The sequence below is a fragment of the Phyllostomus hastatus genome, unplaced genomic scaffold (assembly GCF_019186645.2).
Source record: "Phyllostomus hastatus isolate PE091 unplaced genomic scaffold, TTU_PhHast_1.1 phas_contig_16, whole genome shotgun sequence".
NCBI lineage: Eukaryota > Metazoa > Chordata > Mammalia > Chiroptera > Phyllostomidae > Phyllostomus > Phyllostomus hastatus.
In genome coordinates this window covers 3,651,477-3,677,749 of record NW_025333643.1, presented here as the reverse complement: position 1 = coordinate 3,677,749, position 26,273 = coordinate 3,651,477, and the positions used below count along the sequence as shown (strand labels likewise).

The following is a 26,273-nucleotide window of genomic DNA, read 5'->3' as shown; positions in this document are numbered from 1 at the left end:
AAAAACACAACCAGAACTGCCAGAAAATCCAACTGTATGTTAGTCCAACAACCAAGAAGTTAAAGAAGAAACGTTCATCCAGACTGGTGGGAGGGGTAGAGACAGGCAGCTGGGGTGGAGAGGACTCAGGCAAGGCTGCATCTGGAGGACCAGGTGGTCCCACATTGGCCTGCAGATAAACCAGGAAGAATTAGGGAGAAAGACAGACTACATAACCCAGGGTTCCAGCCCGGGGAAATAAAGCCTCAAAACCTCTGACTAAAAAATCTGTGGGGGTTACAGCTGCAGGAGAAACTCCCAGCCTCACAGGAGAGTTCGCTGGAGAGACCAACAGGGTCCTAGAAAATACACAAACCCACCCACCCGGGAATCAGCACCAGAAGGGCCCAAATTGCTTGTGGGTATTGGGGGAAGTGACTGAAAGCTGGCCAAGAGCTGAGCAAGTGGCACTGTTCCCTTTCTGACCCCTGCCCCACATAAAGTCCTATAATGCAGCAAAGTGGGCTGCCCTGACCTGGCGAATACCTAAGGCTTCACCCAGTACTACATAACAGGCAGCCAAGACAAAAAAACATGGCCCAAATGGAAGAACAGATCAAAGCTCCAAAAATAAAACTAAGCGATGAAGACATAGCCAACCTATCAGATGCCAAGTTCAAAACACTGGTAATCAGGATGCTCACAGAAATGGCTAACTACAGTCACAAATTAGAGAAAGAAGTGAAGGCTATGCTGAAGTGAAACAAAGGGAAATGCACAGGCAACCAACAGTAAAGGGAAGGAAAGTGGGACTCAGATCAACAATTTGGAGCAGAAGGAAGAAACATTCAACCAGAACAGAATGAAAAAGCAAGAATTCAAAAAAATGAGGAGAGGCTTAGGAACCTCCAGGACAACTTTAAACATTCCAACACCTGAACACAGGGGTGCTGGAAGGAGAAGAGGAAGAGCAAGAAATGGAAAACTTACTTGAAAAACTAAGGAAGGAGAACTTCCCCAATCTGGCAAAGGAAACAGCCTTCCAGGAAGTCCAGGAAGATCAGAGAGTCACAAAGAAGTTGGACCCAAGGAGGAACACACCAAGGCACATCATAATTACATTCCCCATCATTAAAGAGGAGAGAATTTTAAAAGCAGCAAGAGAAAAATTGAGACAGTTACCTACAAAGAAGTTCCCATAAGACTATCAGCTGATTTCTTAAAAGAAACCTCGCAGGCAAGAAGGGGCTGGAAAGAAGTATTCGAAGTTGTGAAAGGCAAGGACCTACATCCAAGATTACTCTATCTGGCAAAACTATCATTTAGAATGGAAGGGCAGATAAAGTGCTTCCCAGATAAGGTCAAGTTAAAGGAGATCATCACCACCAAGCCTTTATTATATGAAATGTTAAAGGGACTTATCTAAGAAAATGAAGAAGATCAAAAATACAAAGAGTAAAATGACAACAAACTCACAACTATCAACAACTGAACCTGAAACAAAAACTAAATCAAACTAAGCAAAAAACTAAAACAAGAACAGAATCACAGAAATGGAGATCACGTGGAGAGTTATCAGCGGGGAGGGGGACGGGGAGAATGGGGGCAAAGGTACAGGGAATAGAAGCATAAATGGTAGGTACAAAATAGACAAGGGGAGGTCAAGAATAGTATAGAAAATGGAGAAGCCAAAGAACTTATACGTACATCCATGGACATGAACTAAAGCAGGGAAATGCTGGTGGGAGGGGTGATGCAGGGCAGAGGGGAATAAAAGGGAGAAATAAAATAGGACAATTGTAATAGTATAATCAATAAAATATATTAAAAAAATAAAGTGATGATAATCAAATCTGGGGGGAAAAAACATGACACTCTTCATTAAATTGGTGCCAAGCTAATACACAGTTTTGTCAGGCTCTTTTCTACAGTATGCAGTATATTTTGGAGTCCTTTTATGAACACATTTTATTTAATAATTAGAGTTCACATAGCTATTAGTAAAAAGATGTTTGCAATCCCCAACCCAGTAACTAAGAGACTATTGGAATGAAAGTCAAAAAAAAATATACTGACAAGCTTAAAAGAATATTAAAGCATGTATTGGAGATTTGCTGGAGAAACAAGAGCTAATTTGATATAGGGATAAAGGTATTTAATATCAAAATATATTTTTATTTCATATTAGTAACAATATGCAGCAAACCAAACAATCTCTGAGTTTCTTTTTTAAGGAGCTACTACAAATTTGTTCCCCAGATTTTAATATTAATTGGAAATTTTAAGATCCTTATGCAAAGATTCTATCCAGTCAAGGAAAACTTTTTGTATCCTTACCAAGTCCCAAGAAAAGACTGTAGAATAATAGACTAAAAAGTCATAAAATTTAATCTGAAAACCAATACTCCACACTAGCATGTTGAACTTGGTTTCTACATGCTAGTGTAGAATACATTATTTGGGGTGTTCCCCAAATCTTATTTAAACAATTTAAGATACTGGGGGAGGGATATGTTGCTTCCATTTTATTCTCTCAATCCTGTCCACCCCCACCTTTCTTTCCAAGTTTACATTATCCAGTGAGCAAATTTTATCAATGAGCGGCCAGGAAGGGCTGACTCCCTCTGGTATATTTACTTAAGATATGAAGGTCAAACAACCATTGTGCTCATAAAAGTTGTGGCTGCTTTGGGGCCCACTTCAGGTCTTTCCTTACCTCCAAGTGACTCATTATGAAGCAAAAAAAAGAGGAAAATTGAGCTGATCAAAGGCCAGGCTGTCATTAAGTGAAAATGATGGAAGATGAAAGGCCTGCCCTCCACTTCAAAGGTATACTGAGCTCAGGGGAGCTCACAGCAAGGCCTTGGCTCGGAGGTGCCAACGGCAGTGTGATGGACGAGATGCACTCCCAGAGCCAGTCATACGTGTGCTCAGTGTGCAACGCAGAAACACAAGGATGAGCACGAATTCAAATGTTTCCTCCTTGCTGTACAGAAGTGAGTAACCCCAACTTATAAAGCAGCAGACATCATTTCCACACTTGCAAAAATGAAAATGAAAAAAATCTAGTAAGGTTCAAGGACTGCTGAAGACACTGCCATCACAGAAACAGTGTACAATTGTATTTCAGCAGAGTTTTTCCTTATGCTCTTACGTGTACAATGAAATTCATTTTAATTTTTTTTCATCTTAACTTTGAGAGTCTGGAGGTAGCCTTAAGTTTCATTCCCCAGCAGTTTAATGAGGATACCTAGTGTGTTGAGGCAGAAAGACCCCTGCATCTGCTTGAGGCTTTAAGGTGAGTAGAGCCGGTAGACAGCTGGGATGGGGCCGGGGAGGAAGAGCAGGAAACCAAGTCCTTTATTATTCCACAACAGAGTCCCCTCACCCCACCCTGCCCTTCCCCACACCCCACACTCACACCCATACACCGTGCAATCAAAAGCTCCTTTGGGTAGTAAAGATTTTACATTATAAGGGGCCCTTAAATCATTTGGTCTAATCTCCTCCCTCAAATAGATTCCCAGGAATGACTATAAAAAGGGGTAAATACATGTGCACTCCCCACCCCACCCCCTTTAGCACATGACACAACCTTACAAATATAGTTTTGACCAAACTGGAGGCTTTTGGGGGTGGGGGATGGGTTCCTTCCCCATCCCCCACCCCCACCCCCAGTAATTTACTGTTAGTAATGGAAGTACAGAGGAAGCAAGAGGTAGGGGCCACCCTCTCTGACTGAAATCTATAACCAGGATGACAGACAACACTTAGGAGCACTGAGTTGGTGCTGGGACATGTTCCAAAAGCTCTATATACATGCATTTGTTTCATTCTCTTAATTACCTATGAAGTCTCATTTTACAGAGGAGGAAATAGAGGCCAGAAGTGACTTAGCACTTTTTGCCCAGGGTCACATGCCATTCAGAGAGGCTTAATGGAGCAGACTGTGCTCCAGCTGAGTCTCAAGGATGAACAGGAGTTTGCCAGTGAACAAAGCCTGCAGGCCAAAGGAGCAGTGGGTGCAGAGAGGTGGGAACCAGCCTGGCAGCACTGAGTCACTTTGGCAGTTTACAAGCCAAAGGACGAAAAGCACAAGAGACAAGGGCACATGAAAGAAGACCCCTTTAACAGTACAGGGGGGACAGGCTGGGCTTTGGCAATCCAAAGGCTACAGCTCCTCCAAGACCCCCTCAAATCAATACTCATACTCATTACAAGGTAAACTTAACCTGCTATGCAGACTCCTGAAGACAAGTCCATGCACATTCTCTCTTCCAGTCAGACTGCCAATCAGCATGGAAATTCTGGACAGCCTTTTACACTTGGCCACTCTAAAGAGCGCGCTTGGACTTTCTTTTGCAGGCTATGGGAAGCCAATGACAACACTCAAGCAGGAAAGCAAAATATTCAGGTATACTTGGCCATCTTTAAGCATTTGCCCTTGTTGACTGCCTGCCTCCACCTAGAATTCCATCCTCTCTTCTCCTCACCCCCAGTTTCCAAGCACCCCCCACCACCCCTCACAATATTCTCTATAAACATTACCTTAATTTACAACATGCATAATGCCAATTTGTTTCTTAGAGGATACCTAGTACTAATTATAAAGAAAATACGATACCAGACAGTCAGCTTCTTGAGAAAAGTTGTATTGTGTTCAGTAGTGAATGCTTCCTAGCACTGGACACAAAGCCAGCACTCAAATAGTCAATGAATGCCCTACGGCACAGGTGGCAAATGCAAGGCCCTCCACGGGCCAAATCCAGCCCTCCACCTGGTTTTATTCAGTCCGGCACCTTGTTTCTACCTAGTGGCAGCACCGAGCTCTCACTTAACTGCTAAGGAGTAGTTACATTTATACAGTCCTAAAGTTACATTCAGCCCTTTCAAGACAACTGTGAAGCTGACGTGGCCCCCAGTGACAATGGATTTGACACTCCTGCCCTATGTACCAACAGTAAGGTTGGTAATCAAGCTAATAATACTTTGCAAGATATTTTCATGTAAACAAATGGATACACATACAACTTTGCAAAGAATCAAATGAATGAAGTTATAGTAACAAACAATAATCCCCACTTTAAATCTCCAAATTTTACAATAGCTTAATTGAGATCCATAAAGAAATACAGCATACTAGTAATAACCTGCAGAATCTATGTTTTGCCAATTAATGTTGTTTAAAACTATGCTGACAACAATTGTTAGAACTGCACCCATGCTACAATGCTCAAAAACTGTTTTAGCCTTGACACAAGGTCAATGGGAATTAGACTAATGAAGAGATAAAGCAAAACTGAAACATTTTAATTTGGGGTCTACTACATTAACTTCTAGCAAGTTAAATGGATGAGTGGTTTGCAACCACTGACATTTATATTTCACTGTTCTCCAGGCTCCTTATTCTCTCTGTGCCATTAGCCGTTAGGGCCTCACTCTTTGTCAACCTCACGTCAACCATGCTTTCCAGGGATTACAGATCAGTAATTCAACAGCGCAGGATGGCACAAGCCCAATCAAATCAGAGAGACAGATGTGAGCTGCTGTAATTGAGAGGTTTCCATCTGTTGCACTGAAAGCTGAGGCCTGAAAGACTCTTGTATTTTCTTTCTTATACTCACTCAGAGCTGTTCAGGTTTGGGAAGATGCATTTATTTAAGCACTTGATGTTTCAACAAATATTTTTTTCTTTTAAATCCTCACCTGAGGACATTTTTTTTTTTTTGTGGTTTTTGAAAAGAGAAGAAGGGAGAGAAACATTAATTGGCTGCTTCTTGTACATGCCTGGACATGGCTCCTACGTACCAGGACCACTGGGGACTGGCCCTGCACTCAGCTGTGTGCCCTCACTGGGGATCAAACCTGCAACCTTTGGTCACGGGACGACACTCCAACCAACTGGGCTACACTGGCTGGGGCTCAACAAATATCTCAAATGGCTAACATTTCAAACTTTTTTACCAAAGACAGATTGATGTCCATTCAAGATTCTCACATTAGACTTATTATGAACTGCAAAGGTGGCTAAAATAAAAGCATAGAGGTGGTAATCCCAGATGGAGAAAGTGACACCAGCTCTTACATATTCAAATCCCAGCCTTCTGCACAGAATCAGGTTATCTCACTAAAACAGCAGACCTCTACTGTGTTAATGTCAAGGTGCTGCAAGTGTATTGGAAGAAACAGAAGAAAGCTATGAAGTAGCATCAGCAAAGGATCTTAATTTAGCACAGAGTTAAAAAAATAGGTGTTGTATACCAGTAGTCTCCAACCTTTTTGGTACCAGAGACCAGTTTCATGGGTGGGAGGGCGGGGCTGGGGGTGCTGAGCAGGGGGCGTAGCTCAGCGGAGCTTCACTCGTTCCCAGCAGGCCTATTCGTAACAGGCAGAGAGCTGACTGGTACCAGTCTGCAGCCTGGGGGCTCGGGACCCTTGTAGTATACTGAAGAGAAATTATATTCTTCATCTCAGGATTTTCTTTAAGTTGCTGATCTAAATGCTTCTATGACTTTACACGTCAAACTGACTTCATGTGAAAATTTGGGAATAAATTAACTTTTGGTTAAATCTGATCATGATCTACTGAGCTCCTATTTAAATTAAGTTGAGTTACTTTCATCAATCTGTGGAAATTGTCCTTATTGTTTCTCCTTTGCTCCTATTTACCACTTAGTGAAGTGCTTTTCAAAGTGTGGTCCCTGGGCCACCTGTATCAGAGTTACTTGAGATACACAGTTAAAAATGCATATTCCTAGGCTTGACTCCAGACCTAATGAAAAAGTTGTCCAGGAACCCTAAAAATCTGTAACTTTGGCAGGCTCCCCTAGGAGGTTCCATGCACACTAGTATCGATACTATGGTCAACTGGTCAAACATATCCAACTGCCCAGGAGGGGTCTGGGCAGTGCCGCAGGGGAAGGGAGAACTGAAGACTGTAGTATCTCCGTCCTGGAGTCAGGAAGTACCTGAAGAACTGGGTTCAGAGGGCAAGATGCAGGGCATCCTGGTCACCTCCAGCCAACAGTAACATGCCAAACAGCTGAAGATCGCCTTTAGGAGAGATCACTTCTGTTTCAAACAACAAGATATTTCTCTACAGGGTACAGTGTTTTAAAAAATGATATATTTCTCTAATTTTTAAAAAATATTCGCCTCTTTAGAGGTCAGAAACTTAGATAAGTGACACCCTTCCCCAATAGGTGCTTCAGTTTCCCCATAGAGAAAATACTATACTATGGGCACACTATACTATCTGCTGCCTTATATTCCCTATAATGCATATTCTACCATAAACTTCCTGTGTCTTCCAGAAACAGAAGTTCATCCCCCCCAAAAGCTTTGAATCAGTCCCCCAATAAAAGTCTTGCAGACACAGTCCATAACCACCAATATGTAAATTTCTCAGTCTAGAAAAATGAGAGGGGCAGAGAAGGAAGCAAAGAGAAACTTCTTTAACTGTAAAAACTAGTCTCAACTTGCTCAGCAGGAAACTGCCAGCGTTCTCCTGGCTGGCTCCTCAGGAGTAGGTGGAGGCCGGCCAAAGAGCCACAGTGAGACGCCATGGAGGTAAACTGAGGATGGAATTAAACTGGTGTCAGAGATTAAAACACTCTTTAGGGGACCCACCTGTTAAAACATCTCAGTTCATTCTGTAAATATTTTTGAAACAAAAAATAAAATAATTTAGAAGGAATCATATGCTAACTTGTACTGATTTCTAAAAATTCAAAAGTGCCAGAGGGGTTTTTTTTTAGAGCATACTGTTTTTCAGTGCTACTTCATGACAGAAGGGGCAGCTCATGGGAGCAAGGCGTTGTCATTTGGGTCAGCCAATTCATCTATGGCAGCACACTGCTTTTAAATCCTGAGAGGAGACATCCTAGCATTTGACAGTCTAACTTTTTTGACAAAAGACCATAAAGCACTTAGTAGTTTATAGTCCATTATGATTTAGGTTGAATGATATTTGGTTCTGAAATCTTCAAAAGTACAGGTTTGAAAATGACAAAGACTTTTTGTTGATACGTATCTTTATATCTAGACAGCTTTTTAAAACATATATATAATTTATATGTAATATAAATTTTCTAACTACAGATATAGATCTATAGATGGATGGACATCTATGTGAAGTCAGACAGATCTAAAATTAAAAATCCAATTTCACTGATATATATATACATATACACACATACATATGTATACATACATAATTATATATATATATATATATATATATATATAGAATCACCATATCTAAAGTGTAGATTTCTTGAGAGAAAGGAGCTTGTCAATTGCACAATTAAGCATTGCTTGTACAATATAAATGTGTGAGCAAAACTGAACAGAATAAACACAAAGCCAGAGATTGCCAATCTACTGTGAGCAAAAATTGCCATCTACTGTGAGCAGAAATTGTCACTTAGATATTAAAATTAAACCACACTGTTGCTCCAGAGCAGTTATATCGAAGGGTTGGTACCATGACATTCTGCTAGGAATCAAGTGCAGATCAGCAAACACGGTGGCATGTTTTTCTCCTACTTTTTCATAGCTAAAGAAAAGTGAAGAAGAAATTATAGTCTGTATCACTACTTAATGCCACATTTACCAAGGAGCTATTACTGCTTCTTAATTTTTAAAAATTATCTTTTGGGTTAAATAAAATGTGGTATATCCAGACATGAGACTATTAAGTTATTCAGCCCTGAAATGGGATGAAATACTGATCGCATGCTGTAATATACGTGAGCCTTTCATCATGCTAAGTGAAAAAAGCTAGTCACATAAGACCACATATTGTATGATTCCATTTGTGTGAAGTGTCCAGAATAAGCAGATCTGTAGAGACAAAGTAGATCAGGTTACTGGTGGCCTATGGGAAAAGGGGAATGGAAAGTGACTGCTAATGGGTCCAAGATTTCTTTTGAGGGTGATGAAAACGTTCTAAACTTGGATCATGGTGATGGTTGCAAACTGTGAATATGCTAAAACTACTGAATCATACCATAAAATCCACTCTTTTAAAGTGTACATCAATTACATCTCAGTCAAGTCATTTAAAAATACAATCTTTTTAAAAAAAAACTATCATCTTTAGAAACCTACCACAGAAAGAGTCAACATTGGGGAGAATGAACATAGCAGCTCTCTGCCTTCCCAAGACCCTCAGGAGGCCCAAGGCATTGCAAGAGTTGGACACGCAACTGTCACAGCTGCCAGGACGGGTGCCAGGGCACAGTGAATCCAACAGGGAAGGGACATTCTTCGAGCCCGAAGACATAAACTGTGCCCCACACACACAATGCAAAGTCAGACGGTGTGAGCTTCAGGACGGATGCACGCAGGTCTAGGCACTGTCGCTCACATCACCAGAGGTTCCCCAACTCCCCCCATTTTCAAAAGATCCACTCTGGGAGGGGCAGGAACTTGAAGGGTTAATGTGTACTTTTCTTTTCTCTCATGACATATGAGATCTAGAACAGCTGGAGACTTCATAACCTTTAAAGGCAGTAATAAATACTTTAAGATGCCATGAATATTCCCTGAACTGTATCCTAAACACCACTGTTGCAGTTATGAGCTGTGACTACCTCCTCCCCACTTGTTTCAATGGAAATAGGGGATTCATTCTAAAAAAAAAAAAAGAAAAAGAAATCACAGACAAAATGTGAGATGGCATTCACAACTTCCATAAAGTGAAGTGAACAGTTTGCTAGAACTTCACCAACAACAAATGCTCTGTGCAACGCATAAATGAGTGAGCAAAGCTGATCCAAAAAAGGCAAAGCCAAAGACTGTCAGTCTACCTAGTATAACCACCAAATTATCTTAGCCCTCTAAATGAGGGCTCTGTGATGTCAAATTACACACTTAGTGCCTATCACGGTCACAAGCAATGACATGTGCCACTGGCAAAGAGAGACCATTAAAAGATGGTAGACTCCTTGCTATCACAAAACATACATTTTTATTGTTGTTGTTAAGATTTCACTTATTTATTCTTAGAGAGGGGGGAAGGGAGAGAGGAGAGGGAGAGAAGCATCAATGTGTGAGAGAAACATCGATCAGATGCCTCTCTCGCACACCTGACTGGGGACCAGGCCCACAACCCTGGCACGCGCCCTTGACTGGGAACTGAAACAGCAACCTTTTGCTTTGTAGGCCAACACCAAACCAACTGAGCTATACCTATCAGGGCACAAAGCATACACTTTAGATGTGGCGATTTCATATACATATGCATAATATGAAGTAATACATATTATTTCATATAATATATATTTATATATGAAACATCTGTGTAGATGTATACATACAGTATACATTTATGTGTATAAATGTAGCAGTGAAATTAAAATTTATTTTTCAGTAAGCATGCAAATGAGCATTGTCATTTTCCAAGTAGTCATTCTAGAATGACTTAGACTTACTTATTCAAAAAAAAAATAAAAAAAGTCACTGATTAAAAGATATTTCCAACTCCAGTTGTAGAACTGGCTTTAGAATGACATAGGAAAAAACTGGCTCATCATTTTATAGGCCTACTTACATGGAACTGTGCCTGGCAAAAATAGGTGTTCTGTGAATGTCTAGTGTGTATGTGAGTGTGTAATTACTGGCCACGCTTTAAAAAAGAAAAGTACCTCAGACCTTGAAAGCAACTTCTAAAAAAACCAACACTGTTCTGAGAATGAGATCATCACAGCATCGTTAAATATGTAATTTTCCAAAGTAACAATTTTAAAGACAAACTTGAATACCTTACTTATTGTACACACAAGGTATGTAAGTTACAACATTTTTGTTTTCAATGTCACTTTACTTACATTAAGGATTATAAAATAAAAAGATGTAACTGCCAAATGATAGCTATATACTACAAATGCCACAGAAATTCAAAAGGAGATATAAATATTGTAAGGCATTGAAAGAAGACAAGTCATCTTGAGAATTTAAAAGGTTACAATACAATTCCTGCCTATAAAAAGTTGCAAGTTAACTTTTATAAAGGGAGACTGAGCTACACCCTGAAGAATACATAGAATTCATGTCACTGGAATGGAGCAAGAAGGGCATTTCCAAATGGGAGGGATAAAAGAATAGAGAGAGAGTGGCAGACAGACCAGAAGAAAAATGAAGTTGGGTCTAAGAGCTTAGTCCCTGAGCTTTATTTTAACAGGCCAGTGGTTGGATGAATCATTACCAAATAAGAAACACAGCAAAGCAACACTATACTAAAGGAAATTGTTTCCAAAAGAGTCCTCTGTGCCACGTTGGTGTTTGTTCACATCCTCCAATCTGGCTGCCTGCTGGTTTCCATGGCTGGATATACCCATCTGGAAAAACCGCCCCTTCTTTGACAATACCAAAATGACTACCTCTGCCTTGAAATGAGACAAGAAACATACATATTTCAAACTCTAATTTAGATGATAACCTCATCAAAGGTAGAGGATGTCCTTTTTCACATAGTATCAATAAGCAATGTGCTCCAATAAGTAATGAATTAATAAGTTAATGATGAAAAACACCTTAAGACTGCCCATAAACCCCCAGCAGGGCTAAAATTTAAGACTGGCAATATCAAGTACTGGTGAGGATGGCGAGAGTTCCCTTATACACTGCCAGTGGGAAAGTCAGATAGTACAACCACTTTGGGAAACAGGCAGTTTCCAAAAAAGTTAAACGTAGTCAGTGACCCAGCAATTCCATGCATATTTATCTAAGAGAAGTGAGTGCACATGTCCACCAAAGGCTTGCATGAGGATGTTCAGGTCACATCACAAAGTGAATGTAGTTAATATCACTGAACCATATGCTTAAAAATGGTTAAAATACTAAATTTTATGTTATGTATATTTTACCTCAATAAAAAAATGTTTAGAGCAACTTTATTCCTAACAGTTAAAAACTGGAAGCAATGCAAACTTTCATCAACCTGAGAATGGTGTGGACAACAGATCATCTCACAGTAGGACCACTGCCTGACTATCACCAGACCCACAAGCTACATCCCGGCCCAAACAGGGACTCCTTCCCCAAATGTCCTCAGAGGCTGTGTGAAGGACCCTGCTCTGTGGGTCCCATCGAGTGCCGGTTTGTGCTGGTTCTAGACACAGGCTGTGGCCCGCCCACGGCAAGCGAGCATTCCTCTGATCCGGGGCATATGAAGCCCCAGTACCCCATCCATCCTACCCTGTCCTCTGCAGCCCGCCCCCCTCAGTACCTGCCATGCACTGTGGTGTGGAGGACACCCCTGTTGTCTCGCCACCAAGGCCCAAGACAAGCACTGTATATAAGCTCCCATAATAAACTCTTGGTATAATGATTGAGTTGTCAACCTTTTCCTAGTCTCCTAGCCCAGAGGAATTTGACATAACAAATAAGTAAGCAAACCGTGACTTACTCATTACAGCACAGGAATAAAAAAACTACCCATTCCTGCAAAATCATAGGCGAATCTCAAAAATATGTTGAGAAAAAAAAGCTGGAATCAAATTATATGAAGCTCAAGAGAAGGCAAAACCAATTTGTAACTGTGTAAGTCCAAACAGTGGCCAACATGGTTCAGTTGGTTGGAGTGTTACCCCATGGACAAAAAGGACACGGGTCTGATTCCTGATCAGGGTACATAACCAGGTTCCAGGTTTGATCCCAGGCCAGGGAGTTTCCAAGAAGGCAACCAGTCGATCTTCCTCACATCAATATTTCTCTCCACCCACCCCCACAAAAAGCAATGGAAAAAAAAAGTCCTCGGGTAAGGATTACAAAAAAAAAAAACAACTGGTTATCTTGAGGATGATATGTATTGACCAGCAAGGAAGCATGAAGGAACTTTTGGGGGGATGGAAATGTTCTATTATGTTGAACTGGGTGGTGGTTACAAAAGGTACAGATATAAAAAAAATTTCATGAAGCCATGCCCTTAAGATTTCACCATAATTAACAATGTCTCAATAAAAATATAGGAAGAAAAAAGAAAACCCAACCTGTAGAACACGCCAGTGAATGCTTCCGCATTAAGCCCAGGGTTTACATTTTGTCGCCCTCACCAAATACGCTGTATCATCACAAAACAAGGGCTCACAATAAAAAGTGTTCCTGGGGTATTGTAGGGTCTGTCCTACTCAGGGCAATATCTTTTTAAGGTATAACCAGAGTAGTTTAAGAAGAACATATAACATATCTATTGATTTCTTAAGCCTTTTTAAATTCACCGAATTTTTAAATTCTAAATATATTAAAACCCAAATGACCATCTGACCTTATGTTTTTCAAGTTCGTAATGCCATAACAAATGCTAGTCCAAATATAACAGAAAGGTATAACGCCGTGAGGGGTTTGGACTCTCTGACCATAGTTAATAAACCAAGTACAAAATTCCACACTTGTATCCATTTATTTTAAAATATTTTATGTATTTATTTGTAGAGAAGCAGGGAGGAAGAGAAACATCTATGTGTAAGAGAAACATCAATTGGTTGCCTCTTGCACATGCCCCAACCTGGGACCGAGCCCACAACTCCGGCACATGTCCCGCGCAGGAATCAAATGGGCAAGGTTTTTGCTTTGTGGAACGGTGCTCAACTGAGCCACACCATTCAGGAGAGATTCCACACTTTTATTGGGTTGGCAAAAAGTTCCATAAAACCCCAGTAGGGCTTTAGTTTTTTCCATACAATGGCTCTAATAGTGCTTAGTTGCGTTTAACTTCATTAGAAACAATGTTGTTAGAGTGTACAGTGATAGCTGTCATATCAGCATGCATGTGAAAGAAAAAATTACCAAAATTGGTGAATTTTTGTGTAGCCATTTTAATATTGAAGATGGAAGAAAATACGCAACATTTTTGGTATATTATGCTATATTATTCCAAGAAACATAAAAATGCAGCTGAAACGCAAAAAAAGATTCATGCAATGTATGAGAAGGTGCTGTGACTGATGGAATGAATGTGTCAAGAGTAGTTTGCAAAGTTTGTTGGTACTGTTGACATTTTGCTACAGGCCTATCTTATGCATGGAAGATGTTTAGCAACACCTCAGGTCTCTACCCACTAGAAGTCAACAGTGGGAGATAGCCTTAAGTCTCCTTAACACACAAAGTCTGTCCAGAAAAAGTCCAGCCATTGCTAATATAATGAGAACCGTTTATGCAACAACGATATAACCTGGCAGACAAGGAGAGTGGACTGGAATGCACATGCATGAACAATGACGACTTCACTGTACTAGTCAGTGGGGGCAGTAGACACCACTGAATGAGCATATGTGCTGTGTGGCCATCTTACTTGAAATGACTAAGTAGAGCAACAAATCTAAATCAAATTTTGCATTAAGCTTAAACATTCCTCTGCAGAAACTATTTGAATGATTCAGAAGGCCTCAGCTTCATGACGTCTCATGCAGAGTTTTTTGGCAAAACATCAAATCACCCAGATGACTCAGCCCCCCTACGGCCCAGATCTGGCTCCCCGCAACTTCTGCCTTTTCCCAAAACTAAAGTCACCTTTGAAAGGGAAGAGATTTCAGACTGTTGATGAGATTCAGGAAAATATGACAGGGCAGCTGATGGCAATTGAAGAGAACTGTGTGAGGTCCCAAGGTGCCTACTTTGAAGGGGACTGAGGTAGCAATATCCTATGTACAATGTTTCTTGTATTTTGTCCCTTATTCAATAAATGTCTCTATTTTTCATATTACATGGCTGGATAACTTCTGCACAGACTTTTAAATTCTCTGCAGGTTCATGAGACAAATAAATTATCCACTCAAATCTATATTCTGAAGTTTGAAAATAAAATCAGTTATTTTTAAGTATGGATTCAACTATTCTGAACAGTAAATCAGCTAACACACATTTACCTATAATAATAACAATTTTCATAATCTATTATTATCTTATTTATCTTCCCTGCTAGAATATAAGCTCCAACAAGTTGAGGATCTTGCTATGTATTTTGTTAACAGTTATACCCCCAGCCCATAAAATAGTGCCTGGCACATAGCAGGTATTAAATATTTTCCCATAAATGATCAGTTCATTTAACAGACCATCCAAAGTAAAGTAACTATAAAACAAGATAAGCGGGGGCAATTATTTCCAACCGGCCAGACCACTTTAAATGTTTCTCTACAGAAATTGAGCCTTTAAAAGGTTTTCTTTTCTTTCTTCCCTTCCTGTTTATACCACTTCTTTCCCAACTATTTGTTCCTTTCACTAAGAATAACATTTTAAGAGTTAGCACATTCACTTGTGTTACCAACTGAGTACCCCTGGATTAATCACACAATTTCAATGTGTCTTTATCTTTAATGAAAAGACACTGGAGCAGATTCCTACCTAAGCAGAGACAATGGAGCCTGACGCCGAGAGTAAAGAGAAGACAGAGTCCCAGCCCTGCCAGGGCAGGGCAGACAGGTGAGTACGTGACGCAGGGAGACACGTTCTCTGACCGAGCACACACAGCCCTGACACAGCATCTAACCATGCCAAGAAGATTCGGACAGGAGGGTCACTCTCCCCAAAGATGCCTCTGCCCTTTGGGGATGAAGAGGAGCCAAAAGGGCTGTGAGATTTCAGAGACAGGCAATGGCTCACTCAGAGGAAGTAGTTTGATATATCTGGACTAGAGGCCGCGGGCGAAGGAACGGTGGAAGATAAGGGTGTGGGTGAGGGTGTGGTAGGAGATAAGGCTGGAGAGGGAAGCAGAGAATAGTACTTTGGTAATACTGTGGATGAACGTCTAAAAGGGAACAAGATTAGAGGCAGGGGTCAGTTATGGGGTTATTAAATTATACTCAACAAAGAAGAAAATTAATGAAGACCTAAGAGTTCCTATGACCTCTTTAACTTCTCATTCCACAGCACTGTTTGTTCCTAGGTGATCATTCTTGCCCTAAGTTTCATTCCCCCACATCTCAAACCATTATCTCCAGCAGCAGACTCTCCTGAGATCTAGACCCATATACCCCAACTTTCCAAAACTCATCTCCTCTCTGAAACCTCACAGATCCTTCGAATTCAACATCTCCAAAACTAAACTCATGATCTCACCCCAGAATCCAATCTTCTTCCTGTGTCTCCTCTCTCTACCAATGGGAGCACCCTCCACCCACTCACATAAGCTGGAAACATGAGAAGCACTCTCAATGCCTTCTAAGCTTCCCCGTCATCTCCTGCTTCAACCTAGCACCGCGTCCTGCCAGTCTTCTCTCCAAATACCGTACAGATCTGACCATTTCTGTCCTACTACACAACCACCACAATTTGAGTAGCTGCCATCTCTTGCCTAAACCACGGCAACAGGCTCACATCCTCTCCTATTTCTACATCCTCTCCTCATCCCCTTCTGATCTATTCTCGAGCTGCAACCACAGTTTGTTTTTATTTTAATGTCCATCAGCCTGCCTCACTTTTTTACGCCCTCACACCCACCGCTGGGCGCTCTGGCGAGGTCCAGTCAGTGTTGCTCACTAGTACCTCATTTCCCCATGCAGTGGGTATTTGTTAAGTATTGGAGCCAAAAGATGTAAGAATTTTAAGAATTTGGAAGGAGCCAGCACCAACTGGCACAGAAATGAACTAAGGGGAGGACTATGAAGTGTCCCCTGAACTCGTACTATGATGTCCTTCAGTAACCTGGTCCAGAACAGTTTCAGTGAAGTGGTAGGAGAAGTCAGATGACAGTGGATCGAGAAAAGAATGGGCAGAAGGGAAACAGAAACACATTGATCTTCATCTTCTGATAATGCAAATGGCAAGGAAGCGTGTCTAATAGCTGGAGGTGAACACAGTGTTTAGGTATGGGTTCAGTTTTGTTTTAAAGTAGGGAGAGATTGTGCATGAGCACATGATGAAGAAAAAGACCCAGAGGGGGAAAGAAGAGGAAACTAGAAAATAAACAGATCACTGGTAAGTCCCTGAGGCTAGAAGGGTTGGGGCTTGTGAGAGCGAATGGAAGAATTAAGCTCTAACTGAGCCTAAGGGAAAGGAAAGAAGGATACAGTTGGATTAAGAAAAGTTTGCACTTCTTTGGCTTGAAAAGCCAAGAAGATGTGGTGGTTCCTCTATTTCCTCCTTAAATCATGTATTAGGAATTCTTCCATCTCTGTAAGAAGGCACTCTCTCTGTCATTGTTGAACAAATACAGGATGAGTATTTGTGTGTGTGGTCTACATAGTTTTGTCTTGTGTTATATTTATTACTGGACACCAAGAGCAATGTTTGATGTCCACTGTTCGTTCTGGAACTCACTTCACTCCACCTCTTCCCCTACCAATATCAGCCACCTCTTACTGGTACAAAGCCTCTAACAGTAACAGGGCTCTCATCGTGGTCTCGAGAAACCAGGGCTGACTGTTCCCAATTGTGAATTCAGCAGAGAGGTGCTAGAGAACTTTACATAGGTTGTATACCAAGAATGACTACTATTTTCCATCCCTTTTACCCTCTACTCAACAGAATTTAAAACCTGATACAGCTGCTATTACATACTCCTTTTAAAAAGCTACCAAATCACCCTCATGGGTGAGTTTAAGCATTGGCAAAGAGGTCACAGCTTTTTCACAGGGAAATAAAACCAGAGTTCTCTGTAGGGCCAGCCAATAGTTTATCAGTTACTCATCAGAAAAACAATAGTTGAAAAGGACACACATAGTAAGAATGCGAGAAAATGGGTACAGGAAAAAACTGCTGACATGAAAATAAAACTTAAAATTAATCCTTTGTCACTTTAATGGTACTGCCACATAATGGAAGATGTGTTTGTTTTCAAAGGGGGGAAAACATCCAGAAATCTGCACTCATCACTCCCTCAGCTGCTATCGGGAAGAAGCAGAGACTCTGTCCAGCTGGATTTGGGGTAGTGTAAACAACTTTGCTAAATTGCTTGGCAGAGCGCATCTGCATCAAACCATTAAATTCTGGAATTCACTCTATTAAAATCAAATCATTAGCCAAGAAGAATTAGCAGGCAACTATTTTCATGCAAAACAGATATAAAATAAAAACCAAGCGCAATACATATGGATGACTCATTTTCATTCAAAATTTTGGGTGGTATATAAGGCAGACCATTATTTTAGAGCCTTGCTGCTCTTTAACAGCCATCTCTATACAATGTAGAGTATTGTTTCAATAGTGGAACGATTTAAGCTTTTTCTCTGTATCTAAAAGTCCCTGGATTAACATCCAAAGAAACCTGGCACTGCAACAAAGCTGATTTGTAACAAGTCTCAGCCTTTAAGCAAATTGCTTATTAATGCAGAACTGAAGTCGCTGTTCAGACCCTAAGTAGTAAGCCAGGTATACTCCAAAGTATCCCCCCACTTTACACTTTCGAAAACTGTGCAGAATTTTCTAACACATAATTTTCCATTACAGCATGGATGGTGGAGGCTTTAACAGGTGGTGAAAACCTGAACAGAACACTGATGGGAAAACAAAAGTTCAGACCAAAGCATCACCAGGTAATAAAAACGCAGCAGCAGCAGCAGCAGCTAAGTCAGGAAGAGGGCTGGGGCATCTACATGCATTCCACAGCCAGGATTCCCCAGACTCTGAGAATAGCTGGCATCACATGGAAAAGACAGACTTAGAACATGCCCACTGCTTTAAAAGACCTCAAAAACAAAGAGACAACATAAGATTTACAGGATAATTCCAATTATAGAAGGCTGAGTGGATAAAACAGTGGTGGTACCTTTACACAATGGAATACTACTCAGCAGTAAAAAGAAAGAAAATTTTAACCTTTGCAGCAGTGTGGATGGGCCTGGAGAACCTTATGCTAAGTGAAATAAGCCAGTCAAAGAAACACAAGTACCATACGACTTCATTCATACGTGGAATCTAATGAACAAACTGAACTCAGAAGCGAAACAGAGACAGACTCACAGAGAGCAGACTGACAGCGCAGGGTTGGGGGTGGGGGACAGCTGGGGGTGGAGGGAATTGAACAAAAAAGAAAAAAAAGAAATAACTCATGAACACAGAAAACAGTGGGGTGATTGCTGGGAAGAACGGGTGGGCAGAGGTAGAAGAGGGTATGGGGGATGGGAAGAAAAAAGACACAACTAAGCTAATTTGTTTAGAATTGCACAATCGGTAGTAAATGTATTTTAAAAAGCAAATTATAATTATAATGACCTCTTGGAGTTGGGAGAAATTGTGATTGGGAAAGATTACTTGAAAGAAGCAATTTACTATTTCTTGACCTAATGATGATTACAAGGTTTATTTTTTAACTATAAACTCACATGTTTTGTGCACATTTATGTATATATAGTACAGTATTTCGTAACAGAAACTGTTGAGAAAGAGAGAGTCAGACAGTGACAAAAAGCCACCCCAAGACCTAGTGCATTCCTCCACAGAGTGCAGGCATTCCGTGAATGCTGAAGAGAATGGACACTGGGTGACAAAAGGACAGCAGGGAGTTTCCTCTGCACACTTACTAAATATATTCCAGTGCGTTGTTTCCAGACTTCTTTGCAAACAGTTTGGGTGAAATGTTAAGAGTTCGGGAAGATCATATAAATAGCAACAAACGAAGGAGAACTTTAAGACTGGACTTCCTATTTTATAGGGTAAATAAACATTTTTTCAATGAGTAGGGATTCACATAATTAGAATTAAAACATACCCTGTATACAATACTCTGAAATTAATACAATCTAAAGAATTACTTTTAATGCAGAAAAGGCAAAATAAAGTAAACTGATGGAAATAATTCTTTAGAACTTAGCAGAACATGCAATATTCAGGAAGGCAGAGGAGAGAGGGGAGGACAGAGAAAGAGAGGGAGAGAAAACAAACAAATGGAGAAAGTAAAATCATTTCTAGACTCTGCTTTTAAAATTAAGTGTCCATGGGTGAAGTGTTTTGGGGCAGTGGGGGCCTGGAGGGCGGGCTTGGGGGGCTGATACATTAGTTCATTAAAAAATAAACGAGGGAGGCTATTTTGTAGGAAAACTACAGTTTCTGAGCAAGACTAGAAAACAGTTCCAATGAACTCAATATGCACTAATACACAGATACCACTAAATATAAACAGTCACTGAATAAATGTTAACATAAATAGAGATAAAACAGACAAAGCCAGAAAACAATCCCTGGTAAGACTGGTTTTATATATTTGTGTACATGCAGAAGTGCTAAGTCTGGATCTCATTTCTTCATGACAAAACCCAGTTTTCTGCAACATCCTCACAATTCCAGAGGGAATTTCTTTTCATCTTATGGCATGTTAAAAAAAAAAAAAAACAATAAACTTCACAGCAACAAATTTAAGCTCCCTCGGAGAAGAAGGCCATGCAGACAATAGGGAAGGGAAGGAAGAAGGAAGGAAGAGAAATCTGCCTTCCCAAAGCCATGTGCAGGCTCCAGAGGATAAACAGCCAAGTAAAATAATCCTTCCAGAAGAAGATAGAGAAACAAAGGTGGGAAGCTGGAAGAAAAGAGGGTATAATCACACCTTCCCTTCACAAACTGTAATTAGAAGAAACACTAACTGGCCAGATCTCTCTCAGGAGATCTCTTGGGCTCACCTGGGCCTGTTTTATTAATCAGGCTCCTCCCCAGTATCTCTCTCTCTGTGACCCCCCCCTTCTCCCTCCCGCTTCCCTCCCTCTCTCCTACAAACAAAAAGCTCAAGTAAAATGAATTTCCACAGCAAAATAGTTGCAGATGTTCTACCTTGGAATACACCCCTGGATCAAGAGTTGGTCACGTGGTGTGCAGGGCTGGGGACTAGAGGCTGGTACAAAATGGCTCTGCTCGGTGGCCTTTTCACCTTCACAGTACCCAATGCTCCTGAGTTTCCTGATGCCTCTGAGCTCACGGGACAAAGAACAATGAAACCAGGACTCCACTGAACTGCTGGTGGCTGGACTGGCAGAAAACAAAACCGTCACCCAGCCTTGCTCACACCCCTAGCGGAGTCTCACTCAACAACTCTTGCCCTGTGTGTTTTCCTTTCAGTTCCAGAAAATTAACTTAAATGTAGCCTGTGACCAAGTAAGTGATAATTATGTTCTAAAACAATGAGCAGCTCTAAAGTGTGAAGAACTTAGAATACTCTTTTCTTAAGCTTTCAGATGATCATAATACGTGATTTTTTACTTTCCCCCAATATAAATCACACTAGTAAATTAAAAAGGGAGAATTCTTCTACCAAATTACACACTAATGGCCCTTAACCCATAATTAAAGTATCACTAACAGCAGCTTAAAGCCACAGCCAACCATGAGCACATTTATTAGGGCCTAAGTTTTCAGCACCAAGTAATTATGCAAATATAACCGTCAGCCATCTTGAGAGAAGTCCACAGTCTAACCGGCTCCCTGCTCCCTGGGGGAAACATCCTTTGTGAACTGCCATTACACAGGGCCACCTCCTCTGCACAATCGGAAAAAAAGTAAAGCAAACATAAATGCCAGTGCAGCAAAGAGAGCAAATGCCAATGAGACTGGTCACCTAGAGTTCTCATTACCATCCTTCCTGAACATCACAACAGCCTGGAAACCTAGACCAGCAACTAACTGGCTTCAGAGCAATGAAGGGCCCAGGACAGGCTCGGTCGTGCACTGCAATCCAAAACGTCCCTGTGCTGGGACTGTGAAGGTCCCGGGGTCTCTAACATCAAGGAGCTAATAAGTAAGGAGACAAGCCACTAAATAATTCTGCAGAGGCAGTATGCTACGGAAGAATCATGGAGTAGTCAAAACCACTGACTGGGCTCTCACAATTCAATTCTGGTACAAACTTCCTTAACACACTTGAACAGACAATTTACCTCCCTGGGCCTCAGTTTCCTTGGCAAAAACAAAGCAAATATATTAGGTGATGCCAAGGCTCTGAAAATAATTAGATAATTAGAGAATGCAAGATAGTATATAACCAAGGCTGAATTATACAGTAGCAACTACAGCTGCTACTGAAAAGATTTTGATTGATTTTTTTTTTTTTGAGTCAGCCACTTGCTGAGAGTCATATGAGGCACAATGCATGCCAGCCAGGACTGAGAGATCCAGTGGTGACCATGACAATGCTGTGCCTTCAGAAGGCTTTCAATCTCCTAGAGGAGTATTCTGAGGAGAGTTCAGAGAGGGGGAAAGGCAGGTTGGGGTTTGACTAGAACCTTTCATGGAGATAGAGGCAAAACTGGGTATAATTTGAACCTTCCGTGATGGGATGAATAATGAACTGGTTAACTGCTGAGGATTGTAGCAATAAACCATGAGGTTTTCAAACAGACACATTAACACAAGCAGAGAGTTCTGGTAATTTGCTCATCACCAATGAAGGTAATTAGTTTCCAGAAATTAGCCAGACTTACATTCTTTCACCCCTTTGCCAATCTTCTCCTACCCCAAGGGGCCCCCACCCCAAATCTACTATTTGCGGTTAATTTTTTAATTCTCTTTTCAGTTACTTCTGGAGTAACTTTGTATTCTCTTTTCAAGTCTTTCTGGAGGACTATGGTGCAAGTCAGGTGCCAGAGAGCAGTCACCATGCAGAGTCCACTTTCACTGTGGGGTTTTAGGAAGACACTGTATGCTACAAGGCAATTGGCTTAAAAAGACCCATTTTTGCATAAGTTGCTAGAGAGGCTGAAGAAAGATGGTGCAGACACCGTTTATTTTGCGGAATAGAGCTGCATGTAACACAACTAAGGAATATGGTATAACTAACCTAGAGAATAAGAATAACCATCAACATCTCAATTTTTAAAACTAAAAATTCAGAAAATTTGTACCTTATTCTTCTTTTTTAAATCCTCACCTGAGGATACGTTTTATTGATTTCAGAGAGAGAGGATAGGAGAAAGAGAAGAAGAGAGGCCTAGATGTGAGATAGGAACATCCATCAGTTGCCTCCCATATGCGCCCCAATCAGGAATAGAACCCACAGCCTAGATGTCCCCTAACTGGGGATCGAACCCCAACTTTTTGGTGTACGGACCATGCTTCAACCAACTGAGCCACCCGACCAGCACTGTCTCTCATTCTTAAGAGAGGTGAAACCCGCCTGTGCCCTAAGTGAAATCAAACGCTGCCTACCAACTGTACATTCCACTTTCCAAATAACGTCCCTGGAATGCTGGAGAGCTTATATGTTTAATACAAATGTTCTTAAAGTGCTGAGTTTAAAGGAACAATAACTGTTTCAAGTTTTCTTTTTAAAAATTTCCATCTAAGATTTATGCCCATCTTAAAAACACCCTCTGAGTTCAGAGCAGATGTGTGCAGTGTTTGCAATGAGAAAACCACTAGGACATAAACAATCCACCATAAACACCACTCAGATTTTGCTATGCTTTTTCTTCATATCCTGTGTATTTATTTTGGTGTTAAAATAATGTTAACTTTCATAATAAGGAAAATAGCAGCAGATGTTTAAACCAAACAGACTATATAGCATATCATCCCACATATCTACTTAACTTTCAAAATCAAAGTTTCTTCCTCACAAATAGGGAGGGAGGCTGGAAGACTACTCATGTATTTTACATACTACAGAACAACAAATCAACCTGGAGCAGCTTTCCATAAGCTTTTCCTCACCACCACCAACCGGACACATAAAAAATTAACATGGTATCAATTTCCAAGCAATCTTTATATCGCTTTCTTAAGCTGATCATTATATTTTGTTTTGAAAATATCATATTACTTGATGACAAGGATAAACAGAAATTGCCTGAAAAGTTTTAAATTTCTTGTTCACTAAAAAAAATTAAAAACACTAACTGCAATAAAACTTAATTTCACAGGAAACAAGTCCAGTCACTTGCTATTTAGACTATTATGAAGAAATCTGCCTTTTAAATGAGTTAATTCAGAAGCAAGATGATACTTACTGCCGCAGATTCAAAGAAAGCAATTTACCAAAATTCTCTTTAGTGGGACAAGTGGGGGGTGGGGGTCCTTTAATAAAAACAACTTAATTATAAAACCCTTATTCACAGATTTAAAAAAAAAAAGCATAAAGAAGTTTTTTTTTTTCCTTTCCCTTGAAGGGGAAAAGATAAGTTTTCAACTGATTAGGCAACAGGCCTGAGATTTTTTACATGTAAAGTACAAGTGGATTGGCTCACTCTCACAAGTTTCTTCAATGTTTTCTTTTTCATGAGAAATGTTCAGTTCATTGTTAGAGAAAACATGGAAACTGCTCCTGCTGAATTAGGAAAGAGATGTCCCCTCGATTTGTATGTCGTTACAACAAAAAACACTCCCCCTGCCAAGCTGAATTCCCCCAGAGATGCCTCTCCGGCCACTCAAATCCAGGCCATTACCACTTTTTCATATCGCACGTAGATAATGTTCCAGTAGATTAAGAAATCACTTTTTCTCTTCTTACTACCTACAGAGACAGCTTGAAATACTACAACGCACTGGGGAAACACCTCATGGTTTAGTAAGTGGTGATAAACAGTAAGAATTCAGAGCTTTTTTTTTTTTTTAAAGCTTTCTTGTTACTGTGTTGTGCAATCACAAAGGGCCAGAGTGTGGAGGGGAACATCCTTCAATGTCAGAGCTCTCTTGGAGCTGTACAGGAAATGGGAAATGAGACAAAGAGCCAGTCTGTACTCTGTGACAGGAGTGCCCTTCCAGTCCCCCAAAATGAATAGAAAAATTCTTCATTGTTTGGGACAATCGGTCTCAAAAACAAAAACTCACTGTAACTTTCTGTTCCCCTCCACACGAAAACCCAAAGCACGGCTGTAATACAACACAAATACTGTAGATGGTGTGTATGTTTAAAATCAGTATCAATGCAAAACAACCACCAAAAAATCCCTACACATTTAACTTTTACCTAGGTCCTAAAAATTCATCCCCTAAAGAAAACACCAAAAGAAACTTTAAAAAATACATTTCTAAAGAGTTTAAAATCTGTAGTACATTACTAGCATAAAGCAAACTTTTAACAGTTTATATTTCACCTCCTCCCCACCCTCAGCCCTCCCCACTGTACCCCTGAAGACTAAGATACAAAGAACAAACTTTAAAAGTGAAAAAAGTACATAATAACAACTCACTTTCAAAGTACCCTAAACTCCCAAAAACAGAACAGAAAGCACAGAAGACACTCAGAACCCTACAGGAGGAGTGGTCTTGATAAAAGTGATTTCTAGAACAGAACCTCTACCTTCATAGCACAGAATGCCGATATTGTTGTTCATCTTGTCCAAGTACTGGTAGTTCAACAGGTCCATCTTCATAAATAGCATTTATTGGGCTAGCACAGAAAACCAGCTCTTTGCTTTTGCCCCAAAAAGAGTACGTTTCAAAAATCAATTATTGCTGAGTAGCTCCTGGCTCTTCTCTTAAACTTCACCAAGACGGAGGCCCGGCCTCAAAAGAGCAAAACAAAGTATGTAAAAGTTAAAAAAAAAAAAAAAAAGACAAAACACGCAGGCAAAAAAACTGAACACACAAAACCCTTCAAGGGTTTAGTTGCAGACAGTGTATGTTTTGTATCCTCAGTGGAGCATTTAGAAATCGTTTCAGAAGTCTTTACAAGTCTTTCTTCGAAATAAAAAAGGAATGAGAAAGAAAAGCTCGAAGCACATTTCCTAGGACAAAGCCCCGCTGGCGTCCCTCGCAGCCCGCTGCAAGTTCACTGCGCTGACATGCTGGCTATGCGTGGTATGACTCGTATGTAAACGAACTTCCTCTTCCCAGCGGGAGCGCGCCTGAGCATGCGCACTGAATCCCCGGGGCTCTGCAAATGTCAGGGATATTTTCTGCACAAGATCAGCCTCTAAATGTATTAAGTGTTTGAAAGAAAGAGAAAGAGGAGGTGGAGAGTCTGTACAGAGGGGCCTCAGCGGAGCTTCTCTTGACAGGAAGCAGCCCTGCCACTGCAAAACCGTAGGAGGAAAAAGAAAACCCAGGAAGTTTCTTTTTCAGAAGCTGAGTAAAAAGTAAAAAATCCATCATGGAAGCAAACTTCCATGGAATTTAACTCTACTGTAGCTTCTCTTCGGGGTTTCAGAAACCCAATGTGTTTTGCTATGGTACATATACCACATATATTTTGTAAGGTTTTCTTTCTTTTTAAAATTGTCTTATAATGTCCATTTACATTTTATCTGCATATTTAAATTTCTTGTGTTAATATTACATAAATTTCATAAGCTTCAGAACTTATGTGGAGAGGGCTGGGACAGTATTGCCTTTTCACAGCAGAGGAAATTTAGGCTCAGAGGGATTAAATGACTGACCCATGGCCCCCCAAATAGTTGGGAGAACTACCTTCAGTGTGGTTTGTTCCCCTA

The 26,273-nt window shown here is 40.6% G+C and overlaps 1 protein-coding gene across 3 annotated transcripts in view; it reads right to left on the bottom strand.

Moving 5' to 3' along the window:
* VGLL4 (vestigial like family member 4) overlaps positions 1 to 26,273 on the bottom strand; it is a 151,430-nt gene that overhangs the window by 57,543 nt on the left and 67,614 nt on the right. Inside the window, exon 1 of one of the 3 annotated variants that reach the window (XM_045832086.1) lies at positions 25,142 to 25,633. The exons of the other annotated variants lie outside the window; for them this stretch is intronic. Coding sequence (XP_045688042.1) covers positions 25,142 to 25,223 — 82 coding nt within the window. The 5' untranslated portion in view covers positions 25,224 to 25,633. Of the gene's footprint in view, positions 1 to 25,141; positions 25,634 to 26,273 lie in introns of those variants that run through there. 3 annotated transcript variants of the gene reach the window in all.